At 41.5% G+C, this 25062-nt stretch overlaps 1 protein-coding gene across 1 annotated transcript; it reads right to left on the bottom strand.

Annotated features, from left to right (window-relative positions):
- Positions 1 to 502: 502 nt before the first annotated feature.
- On the bottom strand, positions 503 to 24820 carry LOC120940031 (mycocerosic acid synthase-like). Its single transcript, XM_040352580.1, has 6 exons — positions 24625 to 24820; positions 20304 to 20457; positions 18504 to 18664; positions 15724 to 15927; positions 12670 to 12851; positions 503 to 6457 (listed from the first exon to the last, which is right to left on the bottom strand). The coding sequence occupies exons 1-6, from the start codon at positions 24680 to 24682 to the stop codon at positions 974 to 976; spliced, it is 6243 nt and encodes a 2080-aa protein (XP_040208514.1). The 5' UTR covers positions 24683 to 24820; the 3' UTR covers positions 503 to 973.
- Between the last annotated feature and the right edge of the window lie 242 nt (positions 24821 to 25062).

Here is a 25062-nt window from a genome sequence, read left to right as displayed (position 1 = left end):
AATTATGTGAGCCGACTGCAGTTCCCCTTTAACTGTTGGCGCCCCCTGTCCTATGTTCCATATACCATGAAAGGCAGGGGAAAGGCAGTAGAAATGCTCATTAATGGGTCCTCCAGGTACATAGTTGAGGAACACAATCAGTAAATCAATGAAATGCCATGGTGTATCTGATCTTCTTTATTTGATATCCTATTTCACATTGTTTATTACAAAGAAGTGAAAAGCCATCTAAGTTACTTTTACATACACTAATAGAAATATTAAACACAAATGTAATATTTTCATATGGATAAACATAGGTCCTCTATAATTCCTTGGTAAACGTCTTTTAGCTTAGTAGTAATATTTTATTTACAGTTCTACCTTTTTTCTATAAAGTTAAAGTATACCTAAAGCCTTAACTTTTTTTTTTGTGGATAGTGTAGGGCAGGGGTCTTCAAACTATGGCCCTCCAGTTGTTCAGGAACTACAATTCCCATCATGCCTAGTCATGTCTGTGAATATCAGAGTTTTACAATGCCTCATGGGATGTGTAGTTCCGCAACAGCTGGAGGGCCGTAGTTTGAGGATCCCTGATGTAGGGGATGAATAAAAGACCTGTTAATTTTACATCGTTGTCCATTGAGGAGATTCCAATCACGTCCTGTTCCATAGACACAGCAGGAATTGTGAGGAACTTTTCCCAAAGTAAGGTATATCCTCTCTGACATAATGGTTACTGCAACAAGCATTTTTATTCCAAGACTCCCCCCTCTATTCCTAGTCCATCAACCACTCAAAATTTAGGATTTTACCTTTCAGTTCTGGTCACAATGGTTACCAGACTGAACAGAGAGGGTGTATTTCCCTAGCCAAGCCACAGAGAGCAATTTCAATCTGACAGGGTTGCATATTCTTCCCCACACTATCCAAAACACAAAAGAAAGAAGTCTGGGATTTAGATACACTTTAAACGTATGCTTGAAAAGTTTTATTACAGCTGAGTTTCAAATATGACGTTCTCCACCAGCTTTTCTTCATCAGGAGAGTTTTGTTTAATCAATGATGCCACCTCTAAAATGGTTGTATTGGGATCCAGTAGTTTGACAACAGGAACATTTACTTCTTTCTCTTCAAAGATACGATTCTGTAATGTCATTGCCAACATGGAGTCAATCCCCAATGAATTCAGAAGGCTGTTCATTGTGATGTCACTTATTGTGACACTTGTGAGTTCACTTACTAATGACAAAACGTAATCCTCTGATTTTTGTTTATTAACTTTGGATTGCTTTATTTGGTTTTTGTCATCCGAATTGATCACATGTTCCATAACCAAACTGATGAATCGCCTCTTCATAACTGGGATGCGTGAAGCCAAGTTGTCATACATCAATTTAAAATCAAACTTGACTATTGCCTGTTGGCAATTGTCTATAAGAAGGCTTCTCTTCAGGTATTCATGCATTTCCGGTACAGTTATTAGAAGTAGTCCTTTTGCTTGCAAAATGTTATGAACCTGTGTTCGATCAAGTAACAGCCCGGTATTCAGAGCTCCCCAATTAATTGATTGGGCAGGAAGGCCAAGATTTCTTCTGTATTGGCAGAAAATGTCCAAGAAAGAGTTGGCAGCAGCATAATTAGCTTGTGCAGAGTTTCCAGCAAATGATGCAATGGATGAATAACATACAAAATAATCCAGCTTTTGATTTAATGTGGCAAGATGAAGATTCACAACTCCATCAACTTTTGGGCCCAGGACCTTCTCAAAGAGTGACAAATTTAACATTTCTAAGATGCTGTCATGCAGAACAACAGCACTGTGAAAAACACCTTTGACTGGAATTTTGGTAAAAATCTTTTGTATTGAATCAATTGCTTTCTTCACATCAGCATAGAGGCTTATATTACATTGTAGTGTTATTATCTTAGTGTTCTCGTTTTCACTTCTTGCTTTGGCTATTTGTTGTTCCATTTCAGTGTTTGGGTTTCTTCTTGAGAGAATAACAATGTGGTCACCTCCATTGTGTAGAATAAATTTCACTGTTTCAAATCCCAACCCAGTCAGGCCACCTGCCACAATGTAAACAGCATTGTGCTTGAAAAGAACTGCACCAGACATAGACATTGGTATCTTTCTAATTGTGTTATTGTCCAACTCAATGAGTGGTAAAGATTGTGCTTTAAAATAACTAGATACTGTATTGTTCAAATTTGAAGTACTGTTAGAAGCCTGCATGATAGATTTAGGTAAGATGAGGTGAACATCTGAAAACAGTGACCGAAGCCATTTGTAAATGTCTTTGGCAGACTCTTGCAGGTATGCTCTTTGAAAAACTATTGCAAGGTCAAGTATGTGTATGTGAATGTTTTGTCTGCAGCTGCTTGCTAAACTTTGAAAATAGGTAGAATTTTTGTGGTCACATATGATTACCACATCTTTAAGAATGGAAAGATGGGCAATGTCTTCTCCTGATATTATTTCTGATGTAGGAAGAATAACCATGGCACTGCACTGCTTGCCATTAGCTGTAATTCCTGGAGATATTGTGGTTTCCCAGCCACTTTGTTTTGCTGCCTTTGATAAAAGTGTACTCAAAACTGACTTTTCTTCTGGTGTTACAATTGTTAGTCTAGGTTTATTTTTTGCACGTGGTAGTCTCTTATGTAAAATTTCCCAAGCCAAGACAAACAGAGAAACAAAAGGTGTATCTCTTAGCATTGGAAACTTCTTAATTAAACAGCAAACTCTTTCAGGAATCCTCACTTTGGAATTTGCAACTGTTGGATAACATGAAGCAACTCTATCCCCAATTTGAATTTTCTGGACATCTCTTCCAATGGCTGTTACAGTTCCTGCTAAATCCAGAGCGATTAGCTTATGTTTATCAGAAACCATACCATTCCAGTACAATGTGTTTCCATATTGCCAGCTAAAAAGACTAACAGGAAAATAGTCTTCGGTGTGGGCACCTATTTTGTCAATTCTTATCTCTACATCTTTGCCTGCGAGCTTATTGAGGCTAGAATTATTTGGTTCGGCAGAAAGGTCAGCTATAGTATGAATATCTGAAGTGCACAAAGTAAAATTATCTGACTTCTCTAAGGGTGCTGATAGTTGTCTACTGTTTTCAATGTCTGTGTGTATAATTTCACCTGTGTAAATACAGCCTTCTTTAATCCTTATCTCTGGGTGGTCATTTGGTTTGTAGTGAAGGAGAACTTGAGCAAGCACTGCCACATCTTGTGGACTTGAAGAGCCAATATCGATTAGCTGAAAAGTAATGTTGGTCACTTCAGTAATACAAGCTCGTGTCATCCCAACAAAAACAAAACCAGGATTAATGTGATCTACAGTGTTTTCTGTTGTTCTGAATGTGACTGTCTTGATAGATGCTTCAGAACCTTTCTGTCTTACTGCCAAAATCAGATTTCGGTAGACTTCACAACATTTTGCTAGATATTGTGTTGAATTGTTTGGAATTGTATCACTGAGTCTATGGATCCCCCACATAAACACAACATCTTTACACTCACTGCTGAGAAGTTTGTGTAATTGGATGTCTGAATCCCAGCTGGTAAAGTTAATGTAGTTCACTCCTTCATGTATGTATGCTGATAATTGCTGACTTACTCCAGAGTTATCTGCATAAACCAGCATGCTTGGCTTCTCATTTGATTCACTTTTTAAGCTTGGTATTTTTGTCCAATTAATTTGAAAAAAGTTGTTATTTTGTGTTCTTGCTGCTTGTTTCATGAGTGCCATTCTGGCATTTTTTATTTCTACCAACACCAAACCATTGGTATCAGCGAAGCATCCACAGACTTCAGTGTAACTTTCAGTAATTTTTATTGTTTTTATGTAGATCACCATTTCCTCTTGAAGAGGTTGGAAAATGGTCAAACTTCCTATGGAAGATGGAAATATCGCTGCAGCTTCTTTTATTCGAGAACCAACCACACAAACAACCATTTGAAGGAAACAGTCCAAAATCACTGGGTGTATGTGGTATTCATACATTGTTTCTTTGACTTCTCCAATTTTAATCTTAGCAATCCCTTCATTCAGTTCTTCCCCATAGTGAACATCACACAGTTGTTTGTAGATCTTTCCATATTCAAATCCAAAATTGGATAGTAATTCATGGATATCTTCCTTTTTGAAAACCGTCTGACATCTCTTGACAATATGCCGAATGTAAATTCTTTTGTCCCCGTCTGTTCTAATGTTAAGTTTTTGCACATGCCCAGTTGCATAGACATGTGATGTCAGAATTTCATAATGAATTACTTGGTCTTGTTGGTGTATCTTGACATTTAGCTCCTGTGATTCCTTTTGAAGAATACAGGGATTCAAAAATGTTGCACTGATTTCTAAGGAGTGTAAGGGCACCCTGGGCTTTAAGCTTATAACTGTAGCTGCTAATGCAAGTTCTACAAAGAAAGCACCAGGAACAAGGGTTGACCCCAAATTCTTGTGCTCATAAACATATGGTGTCAGTGATTTTGACAGAGTGCATTTAAACTTGGTGAAATCTGCACTTACACTGTGCACCAGTGGATGAATGAGAGAGCCTGCAGATTGGTTTCCTTGCCTAATTTCATCAAAACGGATATCTTGCTTGTTGTGCTCAAACTGATATCTTGGAATGTAAGACGGAGAGGATTTGTATTCAGAAAATACATTGTTCCAATTAGGATTATAACCCTTTTTAAAAAGAGCACTCAGCAAAGAGAAAAGAGTTTCGTGCTCATTTTTTGGATGTGCAGCAGGCATAACAAATGTTTTTGATCCAACGATGTCAACAATATTTTTTTGTAGTGCTCTGCGTGGCCCAATTTCTATAAATGCAATGTGTTCTTTATTATTTGCGGAAGCTTTTATAGCTTGTTCAAACTCAACTGGATCACGAATATTTTTGGCCCAGTATTCTCCAGTTGTAAAATCTCCTTTTGTTGCTGGCTTACCAGTGGCTGTTGAAATCAGCTCACATTTCAAATTATTTGTGTGTAAGTTTGATAAAATGTATTTTATGTCATCCAGTATTGGGTCCATCAAGTGGCTGTGGTATGCAGCTGGGACATCTAAATCATGGAGAAATATATTGCGTTTCTTGTAGTGTTGAGATAAGTGATCACTGATCTGCTGTATAGCCTCTCCATCTCCAGAAACTGTACATGAAGAGGGACTGTTGTAAGCAGCAATACATGCTTTTCCATTGCTTGACAAGACTATATTTGATATTTCTTTTACTGGTACATTTCCAACCACAAGCATTTTCCCTCCAGTTACTTTACACTGCAATTTGCTCCTGTGATAAATAACTTTAACAGCATCTTCAAGCGAAAGAAGACCAGAACAATAGGCTGCAGCAACTTCTCCTACTGAATGTCCCAAAACACAGTCTGGATTCACCCCCCAGTGTCTCAGAAGATCCACCAGTGACACCTGGATGGTAAAGAGCAACAACTGTGCAACATCTGGGCTGGAAAAGTCATCATATTCATTCTCCAGCAATTGTACCACAGAAAGGGAAGTGTAAACTTGAATCATCTTGTCTACCTCTAAACATTTAGCTTTAAAGACTTCCTCATTTTCTAGCAATACCTTGCACATCCCTTTGGAAAGGACTCCATTCCCACAAAACACAAACACAATCTGAGGGCTTTTTGTGGCTGGGGCTGTCTCTGTATTTACAGACTGAAGTTGCTGTTGCAGATTAGGCAGGGAAGAGGCCAAAAATGCTGCTCTGTATTTGAAATTAACATGACTTCTTCTGCAGGCAGCAGTGTAGACCAAGTTTTCCAGAGATAATGATGATGGCATTTTGCTCAGCTCTTGCTTCGTGTCTTCAATGATGAGTTGAAGTGATTTGCTGGAGCAAGCTGAGAAAACAAATATTTCAGAAGGCCTTTTGGAATGATGTTTGGAATTTTTTTCTTTGTATTGTTTGATGATCACATGAGAATTAGTTCCCCCAAAGCCAAAGCAATTAATGCCAGCCATTCTTCCAAATTTTACATCTTCGTGCCAATTCTCAGGAACTGTTGGAACAACTAGTTTGGATTCTTCAATTTGTTTAATACCAAGTTCTTTAGAATAATGTAAAGATGGGGGAATCACTTCATGATGCATCATTAGCAGAACCTTTATTAATCCAGCCATTCCAGCAGCAGATTCTGTGTGTCCAATATTTCCTTTAACTGATCCAATCTTCAAAGGTTTCATTCCACTTGGGCGTTTTTTCCCAATGATGTTTCCTATGCTGGTGACTTCTATTGGGTCCCCAACAGGTGTTCCAGTGCCATGAGCCTCAACATACTGTAAAGAACATGGATCTATAGCTGTGTAGATACGTTTTAATAATTTTTCCTGCTGGTCTTGGGATGGTTTGGTAATTGGTGTTACTGACCGCCCATCTTGGTTAACTGAACATGCACATATGACTCCCCAGATTTTGCTGTAATCTTCTTTAGCCTGTAAAACAGAAACAAATATAAATATGAAAAAACAGCATGTGGAAATATAGCGATGTAGGAAAGTGGGTGCCTATTAAAAAGCAAATTATGTGTATAAAGACTTGTACGGGGAAGTAATGTAAAGATTACATATATTTCCTGTGCACCCCAGTTTTTTTGCAAAACATGAATTATAATTCACCATTTCTAATCTAAAGTGATCTTATTTTACCATATTACAGTGCTGATTTCAAAAAGTTTTCTTATAGTCGTCCATGGACGAGTCTTAGGAAGATTAGTTTAGAAGTATTAATCCGTTCAAGATCCTATCAAGATTATTAACCAAATTAAATGTTAAGTCCGCTCAAATTGTTTATTGTAAATATTTGTTGGACTTTTAATTAGCCTCAATCATTTTGTAAGTCTTGTGGAGTTTAATATACATTTTAAGATTATTGTTAATATCATAAACTGTTTAAATCTTTAAAGATAATTTCTGAGTGCTATAAAATTAACAAATAAACAAAGCAGCATAGCAATTTTTTTTTATATAAGTATTTCTGGACTCTTTGTACAACTTTTATTCAAACATGACATGACTACAAAGCATTGTAATTCTAGGCTTATACCACAACCAGTAAGCACATTTTAGAATAACAAGATAATAAGATAATGCATGCAATATTATGCTCAGAAAATACAGTGATAGATAAACCATGACAGTGAATGATGTGTTTTCTCTGCTGTCTATCTCAACGTGCTGGCAGCAAAAGTCTCCTTTTACAAATACATGAACCCATCTCTTGCCTTCTTTTTCTTCATAAAGGCTAAGTTCACTTTTTCCAAAGAATAGCCTATGTACCGTAGTTAAAGGGGCCCCAGTGAATATTAAAAAGCTATGCAACTTTGTAAAATGTTAAATAATATTATTGCCATACCTGTAGGCTATTTGGGTCCCATCAGAAGTCTGACCTGAAAACTCCCAGTTAGCAATCCCCATATCTGGCCTTGTTGCTAGGATGTGAAAACTATTGGATGCTCACTCCCAGCTTTGCAGGAGATGGACATGAGAGTTGTTAACTAAGTTTTCAGGCCAGGCTTCTAAGGAAAACCAAATGGCCTACAAGTTCAATAAAATATTTGAACATTTTACAAAGCTGCACAGTTTTCTCATATTCATTGGGGCCCCTTGACTGCATAGGCTATTTTCTGGAAAAAGTGAACTTAGAGCATCAAACAATTTAATTTAAATAAACTATGTGAAGTGCTCCAATCAACTTAAATATAGTATACGTTTGTATAGTAGAAGTATAATTATAATGATACAAAACCTACTCAATATTATTTTAAAGTCCTACCAAGTAATATATACAGTATATGAACAGATATAACATTTAAAATATATAATCTAAAACAGCCCTCAAAATTTCCACTCGCCTACTAGCATTTGGCGAGTGGATTTAAGCTGGGGGCGAGTGATGACAGGGCTGCATGACCAATCTCCCTCCAATCTGTGCCTACACTTAGAGTCCCGATGAGATTGGCGGCCGAAGAGGAAAGGTGCATGCTCGGGAAAAGTAGTCTGGTGAGCCGCGCACAGGCAGAGCAGTACACAGGTGCTCTCCTTACAATTCTCATTAAGCCATGGGACCTAACAGTATGACCTCTCTGAGCCTGCCCCCCTCCCCCGGGCCCAGACCAATGTAGCTGGAGAGCAGAAAGTAATGAGTGAGGTGGAGGATTGCAAAAATTACCACTCCGGTGCAGCGTTCACGGAAAGTTGCCCTGACATGAGAGCGGCAGCCTTCCAGTTTGTGCAGTTTTCTTCTCCTTGTGCTCTATGTAAGTTTAGCCTGAGCACTGTGAACAGACTGGTCTCAATGTGTGCTGTGCGCTGGCAGTGTGCGCTGTGCTATGGTGTCAATGGCTGTGCAGTTGTGTGGATCTCAGCGCTGGATTGTACTCCCTCCCGCTGTGCTGCAGCTCCTCTCCTCTCTGCCAGTCTGAATAAAAGGGGGAAGTGGGGACATGCAAGTGTGGAGCCGCACACACAGGCTCCTGATGATGAGATTAATGGGAGAGAGAGAGAGGATGGATGGGAGTTGCAGAGGAGACAGCAAGAGAATGGGGAAGAGAGCCAGTTCTAGTGCCCTGTTCCTCTGGTCTGCCCCCAGTGCCCTGCCCTCTGGTCTGCCCCCAGTGCCCTGTCCCTCTGGTCTGCCCCCAGTGCCCTGTCCCTCTGGTCTGCCCCCAGTGCCCTGTCCCTCTGATCTGCCCCCAGTGCCCTGTCCCTCTGGTCTGCCCCCAGTGCCCTGTCCCTCTGATCTGCCCCCAGTGCCCTGTCCCTCTGGTCTGCCCCCAGTGCCCTGTCCCATTTTGTTAAAGTTGTTGTTGGTAATATTGAATTTTGTAACTTGATTCTGCATAAAACATTGTCATTCCATGAGATAATCTACAAGGGCGTGTTTACGGGTGCAATTAGGCGCAGGGCAGTGTATGAATTAGGTGTGGCAACTGGTGGCGAGTAACTCATGAGGCCTGGCTAGTAGCTCAGGACTTGAAATTTTGAGCCCTGATCTAAAAGGTATATAACTCTTGCCCACTGGGTGTAAATAAATACTGTATTTTCTGGCGCATAAGACGACCTTTTGGATGCAAAAAAATGCATCCAAAGTCGGGGGTCGTCTTATACGCCAGTACCTGTCTCCGTCAGGCTGCGGGCAGCCATGATTTAAAAGCCGCGCCTCCTCCTCAGACTGTTCCGTGATTGGCGGAACACTAATTTTTCTCAGCAGGGCCTCTGTTCAGTGTTCTGCCAATCACGGATGCCTTCTCATCCTCGGACGAGAGCACATCCGTGATAGGCGGAACACTGAACAGAGGCCCTGCTGGGAAAATTAGTGTTCCGCCTATCACGGAACAGTCTGAGGAGGAGGCGCGGCTTTTGAATCATGGATGCCCGCAGCCTGGAAGCCAAAATCTGAAAAGAGAGTATGGTAGGGAGATCGTCTTGGCTGGCACAGTGGAGGCATGTGGTGGCACAGTGGAGGCATGTGGTGGCACAGTGGAGGCATGTAATGGCACAGTGGAGGCATGTAATGGCACAGTGGAGGCATGTGATAGCACAGTGGAGGCATGTAATGGCACAGTGGAGGCATGTAATGGCACAGTGGAGGCATGTAATGTAATGGCACAGTGGAGGCATGTAATGTAATGGCACAGTGGAGGCATGTAATGTAATGTATTGGCACAGTGAGGCATGTAATGGCACAGTGGAGGCATGTAATGCAATGGCACAGTGAGGCATGTAATGTAATGGCACAGTGAGGCATGTAATGTAATGTAATGGCACAGTGAGATCTGAAAAAAGCCTGTTTCTGTCAGCGGTTGTTCCTGTCAGCGGTTGTTCTGGCTACCCCTTTGCTTCCAGAAAGACTAGTAGGAAGGGGGTAGTCTTTTATGGCGAGTGTATCCCAAAACTAAAGTTTTCCTGGAAAAATAGGGGGTCGTCTTATACGCCCAGTCGTCTTATACGCCGGCAAATACGGTATATAAAAAAAAAACTCATATCAAATAATTCATTGGTATATACACTCTGTAATCCATATGTACTATATATATATATATATATATATATATATATATATATATATATATATATATATATATATATATATATATATATATATATATATATATATATATATACTGTCTGTCTGTCTATCTATCTATCTATCTATCTATCTATATATATATATTATTATTATTATTATTATTATACACGATTTATATAGCGCCAACAGTTTACGCAGCGCTTTACAATGTATAGGGGGGACAACACAATTACAGTACAGTTTAATACAAAAGGTACATGAGGGCCCTGCTCGTAGAGCTTACATTCTAAAGGGAGGGGTGGTGGTACAAAAGGTAATAGCTGCAGAGAATTTGTAGGAATTCTATAGGAATACAGTAACTTGTAGGAATTCGTAGGAATTGTAGGAAAATGTAGGAATTGTAGGAAACTTGTAGGAATTGGAATTGAAGGAAACTTGTAGGAATTGTAGGAAACTTGTAGGACTTTGTAGGAATTCTATAGGAATAACTTGTGCAAAATTTAATAAATGTCCAATCTCATATAATAGTCATATCAAATTTCATATAACTATTCCATATCCTTTGAGAAAGCCGATTGGGAGCCACGCCTCAGTGGCTATTGAAGTCATCATGCCATGTGGAGACTAGACACCATCTTGTTGGTTGGTTTGATGATGCTGTGGCAACTAGTACATGCTCTAAGACTGTGTTTTATGTGAGTGTACACCTGTATATTTTAAATAAGTGTGAGTTTTAGCACACATACTGCACTTTAGCAATATCAGCTTCTCCTTTTATCCTATTTTTGGGTCTAGCTGACCCATGCTTAAGAGCATTAACCAGTGCGTATGACCCCCCTGTTTATTTGAGGGGTTCACTGGATGAGGTTAGCGCATACCCTAAGGGGGTTTAGGGTGAAGGGCACATTGGTATTTGTATGAAGATTTAAGAAAATCTATTAGCTTATTATCTGGAGGAATTGAAGATTAGAGGACTATTATATGAGATTGGACATTTATTACACTTGTACATACGGATTACAGAGTGTATATACCGATGAATTATTTGAGATGAGTATTTTTTTATATATTTATTTACACCCAGTAAGCAAGATATATATACCTTTTACATTATATATTTGTTTTATCTATTCATATATATTACTTGGTAGAACTTTAGGTTTTGTATCATTATACACGTTTAGTTGATTTGATCGCTTCACATAGTTTATTTAAATTATATTGGGTATGTGGTGTGGTTTTTGCACCATTTATTGGCAGCTGCTCCAGCAATAGGATTTATGCTCTCTTAAAGGGACAGTGTTGATAAAAATTGATACTGTTAGTGCTGGGATTTTTTTCCAGTATCAAACAATTGCTGACTGCTGCCAGTGTGAAGTACCAAAATGTCTCACCAGCTAATCTCTCAAGAAGAGAGCAATTATAGTTTTTGCCACCAGCACTGGTATAGAATGACTGATTAGTTCCTATCTCAACTGATTGTCCCAATTTGTAGTATACATTCTTAGATATCCATGAGGTTTACAAGTTGTGGAAGGATGAATCCAAACCTTTCGCCAAAGACTAAACAATAACAGATCTAATATACAGTAAGACGGGGCAAGATACAGCTTGTTAAAGGGTAAATTTGAGAAATATAAACAACAAATACACAAATTCACCTCTGCAGCAGCATTGATACGATGCTGCAGCTGTCCCACGTTGGCTCTATGACCTGAGAACTACACGGTCAGTGCTCGATCTTCTTGGACCAGAGATCAGTGACTGGCACCTATCTTGCATTGTAATTCAGTCCAGCGCACAGTTTTTTTTTTTTTCATCCTGAAGCAGACCTAAGCCTGTTAATTTGAACTGTTTTCCATAACTGTTGCTGGTGCTAGTGCTCTCAGCTAGACTGTCAAATCATTAAATGATAGGAGTCATAACTGATCACATGTGCAGCACCATGGCAACTGCAGGTCAAACAGAAACTAAGATGGCAGCTACCTTGGCTGTAACGGTAACAAATATCCATTTACTTTTGCTATAGTGAACAGTCTTTATTGCAGCTATTGTTTTAACACTCATTTATTACATATTTGATTTTTCATTTACAAAGTTTTTTTAAAAAAAACAAGATTTTCTATCTTATACCATACCATATACCACCAGTTAGAGAAAAAGTTTCACTATTTCTTGTACCACACATTCATATCTATTTTATTTAGATTTTTCACTTTGATCCCCCTATTAGGATTGTATAGCATATTTATATATTTTGTTGCATTTTCACTGCTATAAAAAAAAAAATTTTTATAGCAGTGAAAATGCAACAAAATATATAAATATACTATACAATCCTAATAGAGGGATCAAAGTGAAAAATCTAAATGAAATAGATACGAATGTGTGGTAAAGAAATAGTGTATGTGTATATATTTTTTTATTTTCATACAGCCGTGGTAGGGACTTTGCATTATAATTTATATTTATTTATTTGTTTTTAATAGCAATCTGTCTATGTATAATTTGTTTGGATCATAATTAATTAAGGTTTCTGAATTCATTAGTATTAGGTATTTTTTAAATGATACTTTATTTTATTGAACAGGCGATATTGTGGTAAAATACACTTTACCTGTTTTAAAGGTTTAAGAATGACAATGCCACATCCTTCTCCTCTTCCATAACCATCAGCCTTCTTGGAAAATGGTTTACTTGTTCCTTCAGGAGAGATCATTTTTGCTTTACTGAGAGCAACATAGATATGGGGATCTATAATACAGCTGACACCACCACATATCGCCATCTCACAATCTCCTGTGAAAGGAAAGAACCATTTTCAAGCATTATAATATTATAAAGTACAAGTCTAGCTGTAAGACCATGTAATGTAAGTCTGATGATTACTGATAATTAAAGTGTATCGAGAGGAAACCTTTCTTTTTACATTTTGGATAAAGGAAAAAGTTATAATCTCTGTTGTATTTTTTTCCACGCCTGTATACTATGCAACTAAACGCTGTAGACAATAACAGCGGCCATGAATGTTTCAGCAATTACTACAGCTTCTAATGCCTTGTACACATGATCAGAATTTCTGAATGGAAAAAGTCTGACTGCACCCCGGCGAGATGGCCTACCAGGCCGGGGTGCACGTGCCACGAGGAGTTCCTGGGGATCATGTTGGCCCGGAACATTTAAAGCTGTGGCGGGGCCCCAGTGTTCGACTGGGTCCCCAAGTTCTGAGGAGAGAATCCAAAAGCGAGATAGCTGTTCGGTGGGGAGTGAGCCAAGAGAGGCAGGCAATCCAACAGGGCCTAGAAAATCCATCGGGGATCGAGGTAACCGGACACTGAGAGGTTGGATGTCAGCAACCTGTCAGTCGGTAACCTGAGGGGAAAACTACCTGAGGAAAATTCAAGCGCAAATTCTACTAAGGAGGATTGTCTCCATAATATAAGTCCTAGGGAGGGTCTGTGGCAGAGATCCTTTCCCTCGAAGTTCCGAGTGATACTCTGGCTGCCAGGTCGGTGTGAGAGGCCTGTCGTATCTATGCGACTGATTCTTAGAATCAGTTACGCATAGATATCCATTAGATCCAACAGGCGTAAGTCTCTTACGCCGTCGGAACTTAACTGCAATTTTTTTTTGGCCCGCTAGGTGGCGATTCCGTCGATTTCCCCGTCGAGTATGCAAATTAGCTAGATACGCCAATTCCCAAACGTACGGACGGCCGACGCAGTAAAGTTACGACGTTTACGTTAGGCTTTTCGCGGCGTTAAGTTGCCCCAGGGTCTATGATGCGCAACCAATGTCAAGTATGGCCGTCGTTCCCGCGTCAAAATTTGAAAAGTTAAGTTGTTTGCGTAAGTTGTCCGTGAATGGGGCTGGACGCCATTTATGTTCACGTCGAAACCAATGACGTCCTTGCGACGTCATTTGGAGCAATGCACCCTGGGATATTTTACGGACGGCGCATGCGTAGTTCGTTCGGCGCGGGAACACACTTCATTTAAATGCTACACGCCCCCTACCCGCCGAATTTGAATTCCGCCAGGTGATTTACGTTACGCCACCGCAACTTTACACGCAGGTGCTTTGTGAATAAAGCACTTGCCTGAAAAACTTGCGGCGGTGTAACGTAAATCAGATACATTACGCCCGCCCATTTTTACGCCGATCTACGAGAATCTGGGCCATGGAGACTACATCGCCTAAACAAACTTGATAAAAAAAGAAGCATCTGCAAAGAAGTAAGTGAATACTTAACTCTCTGACTGCCTATGCTAACAATTACCATTCCATTGAGCAGTAATCATCGGGTGATGTTTGTTCAGATGCAGATAATATTGGGATCTTGTCCTCCGCTGTGCTCAGTGGTGCATCGTCAAACTCCTTCCTAGTATTGGGCTCTGTAGTGATGCTGGGTTCAGTGGGAAGAACGTCTGAGTCTCGAAGGTTTGGGTTTTCTGAAGGAACTTCCCCCTATGATTTCTGTTCAATGGAGCAGTTACCTCTCCTGCTGCAGACAGCATGAGCGGTAACTATTTACTTGTTTGCAGACACCTATTTTTTTAAGTGGGTTGCTTTAAGGCTTAAAAAAATTAAGGCTTACAAAAATCCATAGTCAAAGTACAAAAAACAATGCTGAGGGGCACAGTTAAATAGTGCATTGCTTGATACAACCCTGCCCCATCACTATCAGAAAATAAGCTCAATAGTGTATGCATTTTTGTAAGCATTAAGCTTCCTAAAAAAGTACAACTCCCAATGGACTAGCTGGTAATTACAGTTTTTTATCACATTCAATGTGTGGGGGGAGTCACATAGACTGATGTATTTTGCATGGATAACAGATGCACTATAGCAGTGATGGCGAACCTTGGCACCCCAGATGTTTTGGAACTACATTTCCCATGATGCTCATGCACTCTGCAGTGTACTGGAGCATCATGTGAAATGTAGTTCCAAAACATCTGGGGTGCCAAGTAGGCATGTGCATTTCGTTTCGTTCCGAATCGAAATTCGGACGAATTTTTCATTATTCGGACATTCGGATGCATACGAATTCCCGAATTGCAATATTAATGAATTTACCGAATCCCAACGAACATTTTCGATTCCGAATCGAAAACCCGCGGACGAAATTCGATCGGAATTCAAATTTTTTTTTCGAATTCTGATCGAATTTCGATTTGGAATTCGAAAAAATTATTATTATTTTTTTTTTGGAATTCCGATCGAATTTCGTCCGCGGGTTTTCGATTTGGAATTCGGAAAAAAATATTTTTTTTTTCGAATTCCGATCGAATTTCGAAATTATATTCGAAAAGAGACTATTTGTTGTCGAATCTGGTCGAAATACTTTCGAATTCGACCGGATCTTTCGAAATTCGGTCGAAAACGAACGAGTTCCGAAAACAAATTTAACACATGTAACGAACCTAACTTAACGAAATTAATTAAATAACGAATTAAAACGAAACGAAACAAAATTTTCCCTTTTGCACATGCCTAGTGCCAAGGTTCGCCATCACTGCACTATAGTAAGTGAACTGTGCCTTGCCTTTTCTAAAGTCAGTTGAAACACATAACAGTAATTGTCTGGCATGATGGAGACATGGGCTACACAAAGGCTGCAGGTTTATTGCCTATTTTATAAGAGTTCTGGTTTAACCCTATTCAGTACCTTGTCTGATGGCTTGGCATGCTAAATGTAGTGCAACAAGGGAGGAAGAACAGGCAGTATCCAGAGACAAAGAAGGCCCAGTCAGGTTGAATTGATATGATATCCTGTTTGCTGCTATGCACATTGATGTGCCAGTTCCATTGAAGTGATTGATATTTTCAGGATAATTATTGTATATAAATTCTGCATCTTTGTTCATTAAACCTGCAAAATAATGACAGATATACTGAAAGTCTAATCCTCTTAAAACTCTTATTAAAATTATAGCTAAATATTGTTGGGTCGAATAACTCTATGGTCTCAGCCCACTCTCCCACCAAGTGCTTTTTTATTAATGCAAATCAATGGTCCTGCTCTTTTTTTACATTATCCATAGTGCAAAGAATAAAAATAACCATCAATAATAATTAATGATCCCCAAAGTTATATAGATTTAAAGGTTAAACAGTTAAATTGTTTGGGGCTGATAAAAGGTAGTGGATCGTTGAATCATTAACACGGCTGTTTGATATCACTTTGTTTCCTATGTTCAATAAAGAATCAATAAATTATAAACAGTAGAATTTCTAGGCAAACAGAATTCATCACCCATTAATTCCTGATTTCCTGATTTGGTTAGCAGGGATTCCTGCACATTGTACATCATTGTTCTTTGTGTGGCAGACTTGAATTACTACTAGAATCTTATGCCCCTTATACACGTGCGGGATTTCCGACGGGAAAAGTTCCCGTCGGAAATCCAGAGGGGAAAGCCAAGAACCTGCTCGGTAAGTTTTTCCCCCTACCCCAGAGAGGTTTTCCCGACAGGAAAACTGCGATGGAGCTTTGGCCGGGAATCCCGGATGTGTGTATGCTCCATCACAGTTTTTCCCATAGGAAAAGTCTGCTGGTTTTCCCGGCGAGGAAAAAAGAGAGCTGGTTCTCTTTTTTTGTCCGGCGGTTTTTGGCAGTTTTCCAAAAACTGCGTGGAAGCATACACTAGGCTGGGTTTTTCGGTCAAAAGCTCTCCTCGCAGTTTTCCTGTCGGGAAAACCGGCCGCGTGTACAAAGCTTTAGAGGTTGACAAGATATTTTTGGCAGCATAAATGATTTTTTTTTTTTTTTTTTAAATCAAAGAAGTTTTTATTGCTCATAAAACACACATAGATAAGAAACAGTATGACACAGCAGCAGTAGCATATACAGTACACTTTGCACAAACCTCTCCATCCAACTTCTAGCACATATTTAGCAGTTACTGAAGGCATGCCCTCCAATCCCGCCTCCCCATAACTGGCAAGTCTAGTTACCGCCCAGCAGTCTCCCCTGGACTAGTTCCATAGGGCTCAAGCCAGGCGTGGCCAGCCACGCGTCCCACAGCCTGTCAAATTTGCCCGCGTTCCCTCTGTGTTGAAAAATATATTTCTCCATAACCAGCATCTTGCCCATGTGTGTCAACCAAAATTTAAGTGTGGGGGGAGCCTCTAGTTTCCATTTCAGGAGAATGGCCCTTCTGGCCTGAAATAGTGCTCTGTTAAAAGCCATTCGAGTCAGCTCCTCCGTGATTACTCCCTCCAGTACTCCAAGCAGACAATGTATCGGCTCCAGGGGGACAGAGACCTGGAACACAGAGTTAAGTGTTTCCAGGACCCCGCTCCAGAACCTATGGAGCTTGGGGCAGCGCCACAGCAGATGAATCAGATCACCAGACATCACCTTGCATCTGTTACACATTGGGTCGGTGACCCCACCCATCTTAAAGAGTTTCACCGGGGTAAAATGGACCCTCAATAAAATATATAACTGGGATACCTTCTGTGCTACATTAAGCGAGCAGCTGTTGACTGCCAACAGTGCTTCCTCCCACATGTCTCCTGTCATCGGGCCCACGTCTGCCTCCCACTGGTCTGCCACCTTCATGGGGTGCCCCTCTAAGAATGTGTCCAGCAGCATGTTGTAACATTGCGTAATAACACCTTTAGTCTCAGATGCAGCCCTCAAGACGCGGAATACCGGAGTGGGGGACTGAGTCCACTCCACCGCGTCCCCCTGGGCTCTAATTGCATGCTGCAGTTGTAAGTAGAAAAAGAACATGGATTGGGGGAGTGCAAACCTGGACCGGAGGGTATCAAACGGGAGCAACGCGCCACCTCGGAATATCTGTTTGAGAAGCGTTATGCCTTGAAGGCACCACCTTGGGCCCTGATCTAGTTTGGCCAGTTCGGGGTACGAATTGTTCCCCCAAATCGGGCTGAATTCAGTGAATCCTGTGACCCCCTGAAGCTGCCTCGCCTTATTCCACACCTTCTGGGTAAGCGCGAAGGTGGGCATTTTCTTATTAGGTTTTTGAAACTGTTGGGCCTCAAGTCCCTCTGGTATCGACGTAGCCCCCGAGCCAAGCAGCAAAAGCCTAGCCGAGGAGCCAGCCGGAGCCGGGGACATGGCACCGATTAGGTGCTGTAGCTGTGCTGCTAAATAGTAGATCCATGGGTTAGGAAGGGCCAGCCCCCCACCCTCCTTGGGGCGCTGCAGTTGTTCCAGTTTTATCCTAGGGGTTTTAACATGCCAAAGCAGTTGCCTAAAAAGCGAATTGACCACTCTAAACGTTTTGAGGGTAATGACTACTGGGGAATTGTGGAGCAGGTACAGTAACTGCGGCATCAGAATCATCTTGATGAGGTTGGTCTTTCCCGCTAGGGACATTTTCAGCCTATTCCATATATGAATTTTGTCTCTAAACCGAGTCAGCAAAGGAAAGACATTCAGACTACAGTAGTCAAGCATAAATGATTTTTGCTTACCAATGTAGACTCCAGTATTGCTTCCACTGATGCTCTCCATGGCATAACCAGCATCTTCCAGAGCCCTGTATGTACATTGCAGCAGTAATTTGTGCTGTGGATCCATGTGATCAGACTCCGCATTATGAATTCCAAACAGCTTGTTGTCAAACATATGAATTCTATGATACAGAAACACATGTCATTTTAGTGGTACTCGTTTTATTTTGGTAGAGAGAGATTCTTGGAACAATTATAAACACAAAGGATCCAAAAGAGCAAATATGAAGGACCTTGAAATGAACTTCAAATGTACTGATGTGTCTATAAGTACACAATGAGAATGATCAAGGCTCACCTACTATTTGACTGCATATTTAATGGATCAAGAAGGGCCGCATGAAGGCTAAGACACCCTTGACATCTGTCACACAGAATAGAAAAATATATAGTATAGGTAAATATTTTGATCTTTATCTCTATAGCTGGCCATTGATCTGGAAATGTTCATTTCACTGTGTGGCTATGCCACATTAAGTGTATGGACAGTTGCATTATTTATAGTAGGTTCCATAGTTTTAAGAACAAGATATTGACCAATTCCTCTGTTCTCTCCTTGTTTTGCTCTTTCTTCCACTCCTATGCAGCTTATATAACATCCCTGATGTAATCTGCATATCATCTCAATACATGACCAACTAGTGCGTAGAGGGCTCTCGTAAGATACTCTGCCTTCTGGTCTTGGGGGGTAGTGTAAGGAGGCCTCCATTTTGCACCATCCCCTATAGTGTTCTACTGTTTTTCCTGCTTGCATAGCACAGTATACATTGTACCAATTTCTTGTTTACTCTTTGGTAGGTGTCCTGCTGGCAGTTTTGTGTCTATATTCCATGTGTTTGCCACCATCCATGTCACAGTACCGGGTACCGGCTATGAATCATAGGCACAGACCCATTGATCGGCATTTAAGGGAGCCAGTGAAAGTGCAGCCAGGTGAGTGGGTGCAAGGATGGACTCCCTACCTGGAAATAAACAATCATGTATATATAAGTGATTTAGAGTGGACAACTCACACTGTAGCAGTAAAACTACAGTGCACGGTCGGCAAGCGGTTAACAGAGCATGGTGAAATATATCCTACCAAACATGTAGCACAAACATAAAATAAAAAAAAAATGAAACTGTTCAATTACATATGCTTTTTAGCCAACGTTAAAGAGTAACTGCAATTTTGTTGTGAAAAAAAAAAAAAAAAACCAGGGTAATCAATGTTCATTGCAAGGATTTTAATTAATTTGTTGCAAATTTCTACCTGTTTCTGCTTTGAAGAAAAAGCTGTTTGTTCTTACATTGATGGCCAGTGTAGAAAGTCCCTCTGTACATTGGTGGTCAGGGGAGAAGTTCTCTTGTGTCACTATAGTGGCCCCTTTTTTTGGTGGTCAGTAGATCAGTGCACCAATTACATTGGTGTTCATTGGAGAAGTGCCTCTGTTACATTGGTAGTCAGTAGATACATGCCCCTTACATTGGGAGTCAATGATAGATCTTCCTACAAACAAGTTTTGAGATCTATAGAGAAAGAAAGGAGGGCACTGGGCACACCACACTGTTCAGGGGAAATAATATTGCTGGGTCAAAAAGATTAATCTCAGTTGATTAATCCTATCCCGAGCAACTTCAGACAGGAAACTTCAGTCAGGAGTTGTTGAAGGACTAACAAAATCCATACTGAAACTTTATCAGATTGTACCACAGACAGATATATTGTTCTCTATGTGACACAACCATTTCAAGTTATTAATATTTACAGAATACACTTACCCGTTTACAATAGCTGCTCGATTGGTGCATATTTTGCCCGGCTTGTTATAATCTGAGTCGTACCAGTGTTTGGTGATAAATCTTTCTTCAGGTATCTCAACTGTGCAGTTCCTTCCTTCAGCAATAACTTTCCAAAAGTTATCAATTCCCTCCCCTGTTAAATAGAAAAATCAACAGCATAAACAGCATTAGAAATCGAATCCACAAATTAAATTATAATCATTTTAATATAAACTCTACATGGGCTGTGACCCATATTCCCCATATATATATATATATATATATATATATATATATATATATATATATATATATATATATACACCCATCTATGCTGAAAATAAGGAAGGCAGAACCTCAGAAACGGTGTAGGCAGAAGTTCAACAAGCAATTTTCACCACAGTCATGCATCAAATGGCCACGCACCATTACTGAACTGTACATATATAAATCGATTTCAAAACAACAAGTCAATTCACAAACGAAAAGTGCATCTTTTTCCTGTGTAGATGTCAAAACAATGGCCTCTTTTTAAGCTTGTAGTAACAAACCAGTTGAGGTATAAAACAGTTATCTGGTGGTAGGGGACTCAATTCTTAGAAGGACAGAGAGGGCAATCTGTAACTAAGACCTGAAGCGCCGAACTGCATGTTGTCTACTGGGTGCTTGGGTTCGACACATCACGGATCTGGTGGAAAGATTACTGGAAGGGGCTGGGTTAGACCCGGCTGTCATGGTGCATGTTGGCACCAATGACAAAGTCAGAGGCAGATGGAGTGTCCTAAAGAACGATTTTAGAGACTTGGGAGCTAAATTGAGGAAAAGGACCTCCAAGGTAGTATTCTCAGGAATACTACCGGTACCTCAAGCCACACCAAAAAAGCAGAGGGAGATTAGGGAAGTAAACAAGTGGCTGAGGAGCTGGTGTAGTAAGGAGGGATTTGGGTTCCTGGAAGACTGGGTTGACTTCTCAGTCAGTCACCAGTACTATAGAAGGGACGGACTGCACCTAAATGAGGAGGGTGCAGATCTGCTGGATGTGAAGATGGGCAAAAAGTTAGAAGGGTTTTAAAACTAGGTGACAGGGGGGATGGTCCAGAGGTACAGATAGTCAGCGCGGAACATATTCCAGAGAGTAGTATTGGGGGCATTAGTGGTAGGTTGACTAAAGCACATAAACCCAAGGTAAGTATAGTAACAAGTCCTAGTTGCAATCTCGGAACACCCAATAAGAGCTGCGAGTATGCGACTGGTCTAAACTACATGGCATGTTCACCAATGCCAGGATCCTGGTGGACAAGATCGGTGAACTAGAGATACTGTTGTACAAGGAGGATTTTGATTTTGTGGGAATTTCAGAGACCTGGTTCAACAGCTCTCATGATTGGTTGGCAACCATTCAAGGGTGTACCCTTTATCACAGGGATAGAGAGGGTAAAAAAGGGGGAGGGGTATGCCTATATATTAAGAATTATGTACAAGTGAATGTGAGAGATGACATCACTAAGCGAGCTAGGGAAGAGGTGGAATCCGGTGGACCGTTTTCATCGGACATGTCCGCTCAGAGATTTCGGTCTGATGGTTGTACACACCATCAAACCGAAATCCGCGCGGACAGGATACGCGGTGACATGGCCGCGCCGGCTGCGACCTTGGAAGGTCAATGCTTCCACGCATGCGTCGAATCACTTCGACGCATGCGAGGGCTTTCGGCCGAGCGGACATGTCCGGTAAGTCGTACAGACGACCGAACATGTCCGACGGACAGGCTTTCAGCGGACATGTTTCTTAGCATGCTAAGAAACATTCGTCCGCTGGAAACCTGTCCGATCCGCCGGAAAATTGTCCGGTCGGCCGTACACACGACCGAACATGTCTGCTGAAACTGGTCCGCGGACCAGTTTCAGCAGACATGTTCGGTTGTGTGTACGAGGCCTAAGGCTCGCCAGTTCCTAAATGTCTTGAAGGACAATTTTATGGGTCAGATGATAGACGCACCAACTAGAAATAAAGCGTTACTGGCAGGGGCAGACTGACAACTCATGGGGCCCCCGGGCAATAGAAGATTATGGGGCCCCTGGGCTTACAGATGGCCACCACGCCAGGAGGCAGTGCAGAGGCGGGGCAGCTAAAATCTCGGGATTTTCACATCAAAAGCATGTCGGTTTTGAACATATCAGAGACAGATGTAAAAAAAACATAGATTTTTACATACTATGGCAACCCTGATGGGGCCCCTAGTGGCATGGGGCCCTCGGGCAGTGCCTGAGTGACTCAATGGTCAGTCCGCCCCTGGTTACTGGATCTACTGATTACCAACAATACAGACCTGATCACAGATGTGGAAATACAGGGCAATTTAGTAAACAGCGATCACAGGTCAATTGGCTTCAATATAAATCACGCAAATAGGAAACATAAGGGGAATACAAAGACACTGAATTTCAAAAGAGCCAACTTCCCTAAATTATGAACCTTGCTAGAAGCCATATATTGGGATACAATCTTAGGAACATTGGTGGAATTGTCAGTTGTGACTGGGCCCTGCAGTTTCGCCACTTCAGGGGGGCCTGCCCGCCCGTTCCGTCTGCCAGTGGGAGGGGCTCGCAGACCCCCCCGTCTGTCCGCCTGCCAGTGGGAGGGGCCTGTGGACCCCCCGCCCATCCGTCTGCCAGTGGGAGGTGCCCACAAACCTCCCACCCGTCCGTCTGCCAGTGGGAGGGGCCTGCATATCCCTTTCGTCCGCTGATAGCGTTGAGGGGAGAGAAGGCAGAGCTGAGACTGTGGACCGCCCCGCCCCTATCCAGAGAGAGAGTAGACAGGCGGGGCGGTCACTGAAAAAAAAAGTCAGCTGACCATCTGACACCAATCGAGTGAAGGGGGAGGAGCTCTCTCCTCTGCGATTGCCAGGAGTCCCCATGAGGCAAAGCAATCCCTAGGCTGGAGGTACCTGTGACAGAATTCTGAGGAGGAATCGATTGCTTGAACTAAGTGACAAATTGCCAGTGCAATCGATCCCAACCTCCACCACCTCTGTCTCTTATTGATCCCATCCCCCCACCACCGTCACTGCCAAACCACTCAACACCACCACTGCTGCCACCCCCCTCAACACCACCGCTGCTGCCACCCCCCTCAACACCACCGCTGCTGCCATCCCCCCTCAACACCACTGCTACCACCCCCCTCAACACCACCAATGCCACCCCCCTCAACACCACCGATGCCACCCCCCTCAACACCACTGCTGCTGCCACCCCCCTCAACACCACCGCTGCTGCCACCCCCCTCAACACCACCGCTGCTGCCTCCTCCCTCAACACGACCACCACCGCTGCCACCCCCCTCAACACCAACACTGAAGAACCTATCAGTGCCCATCCATGCCCATCCGTGCCACCTATTAGCGCCCATCCATGCTGCCTATTAGTGCCCATCCATGCCGCCTATCAGTGCCCATCTGTGTCGCTTATATGTGCCCATCCATGCAGCCTATTAGTGCCCATCCGTGTCGCCTATCAGTAACCATCTGTGCTGCATATAAGTGCCACCTATCAGTGCCCATCAGGGCCGCATATTAGTGCCCATCATCAGTGCCCATCAATGCCACCTCATCAGTGCCACCTCATTGGTGCCACCTCTTCGGTGCCCATCAGTGCCACCTTATCAGTGCCCGTCAGTGCAGTAACATTAGTGCCCATCAGTGAACTTTTCTACGTTTTTCTGGTAGGTATTCCTACCAGGTCTATGTCACAAATGATACGTAGACCTTATCTTTTGCACATCACCAACAAAAAACAAACATATAAATATGCAATAATAACACTAAAATCAATAGATGAATTTTATATATACTGTGTATATAAAATGTTGTGTTTTTATGTATACAGTACTTTTAGCAAATACACTAAATTGAAACAGTTTGAACTTAAAAATGTACAATAATAACACTAAAAACAATAATAGATGTATTTTACCTGTGCTCTATTTTCTAAATGACGTTTGTTTTTAATGTCATTAAAAACGATCGTGTGGGGGCTCCAGAGCATTTTTTACGATTAAAAACTAAAAATGTATGCTATAATTTTTCACACCGTTTTTAACGTTGTCGTTTTTAACGTCGTAAAAAATGGTCGTGTGTGGGCTTTAACGACGTGAAAAAAATGCGCATGCTCAGAAGAAAGTTATGAGACGGAAGCGCTCGTTCTGGTAAAACTAGCGTTCGTAATGGAGATAGCACATTCATCACGCTGTAACAGATTATACAGCTTACTAAACACTGCATGGTTCTATCATGTGTATCATGGTTTGAAATACTCACCACCAGGAAAATTGCATCCTATTCCAACTATTGCTATTGCATCTTCTGGGTAATCCATATTCCAGTAGTTCTAAAAGGTAAATGCGAACCGTATAACTGTAAGATAACCATAAGGTGAGGACAGTTTTTTCCAACCTGATTAATGCTGGGAAACAAAAGAAGAATGTGTTAGAATCTCTGTGATTATTATATTTGCTGCACTGCAGAATTGGTATATGGCACAGAACAGTTCAAAGATCTTATGATATTTGTACCCTGCTCTAACTTTGTGCACACCTGTCCCCCTTTTTTGGTGAAATTACATATTTCTCAGAGTGTACATTGGGATATTGTTCCACAATAACTGGCAGAGTATACACTAAGCACGCCAACTGCTTCAGCAATGGAGACCTCCATTGTGCTGTGTGCTCTTCTACAACCCACACGTTAACTGCCTCA

Source organism: Rana temporaria, chromosome 5, assembly GCF_905171775.1.
Source record: "Rana temporaria chromosome 5, aRanTem1.1, whole genome shotgun sequence".
NCBI lineage: Eukaryota > Metazoa > Chordata > Amphibia > Anura > Ranidae > Rana > Rana temporaria.
Note: the sequence above shows the minus strand (reverse complement) of the source record. Positions and strands in the feature narration are given on the sequence as shown.

What these genes read in the sequence shown, in the direction of transcription:
- LOC120940031 (XM_040352580.1), bottom strand. Translation starts at nt 24,682, where the DNA reads ATGGATTACCCAGAAGATGCAATAGCAATAGTTGGAATAGGATGCAAT. An exon ending in AGGATGCAATTTTCCTGGTG is followed by an intron (nt 20,458 to 24,624) that starts GTGAGTATTTCA and finishes TCTATTTAACAG; the next exon opens with GGGAGGGAATTGATAACTTT. An exon ending in ATGCCAAGCCATCAGACAAG is followed by an intron (nt 12,852 to 15,723) that starts GTACTGAATAGG and finishes TTCCTTTCACAG; the next exon opens with GAGATTGTGAGATGGCGATA.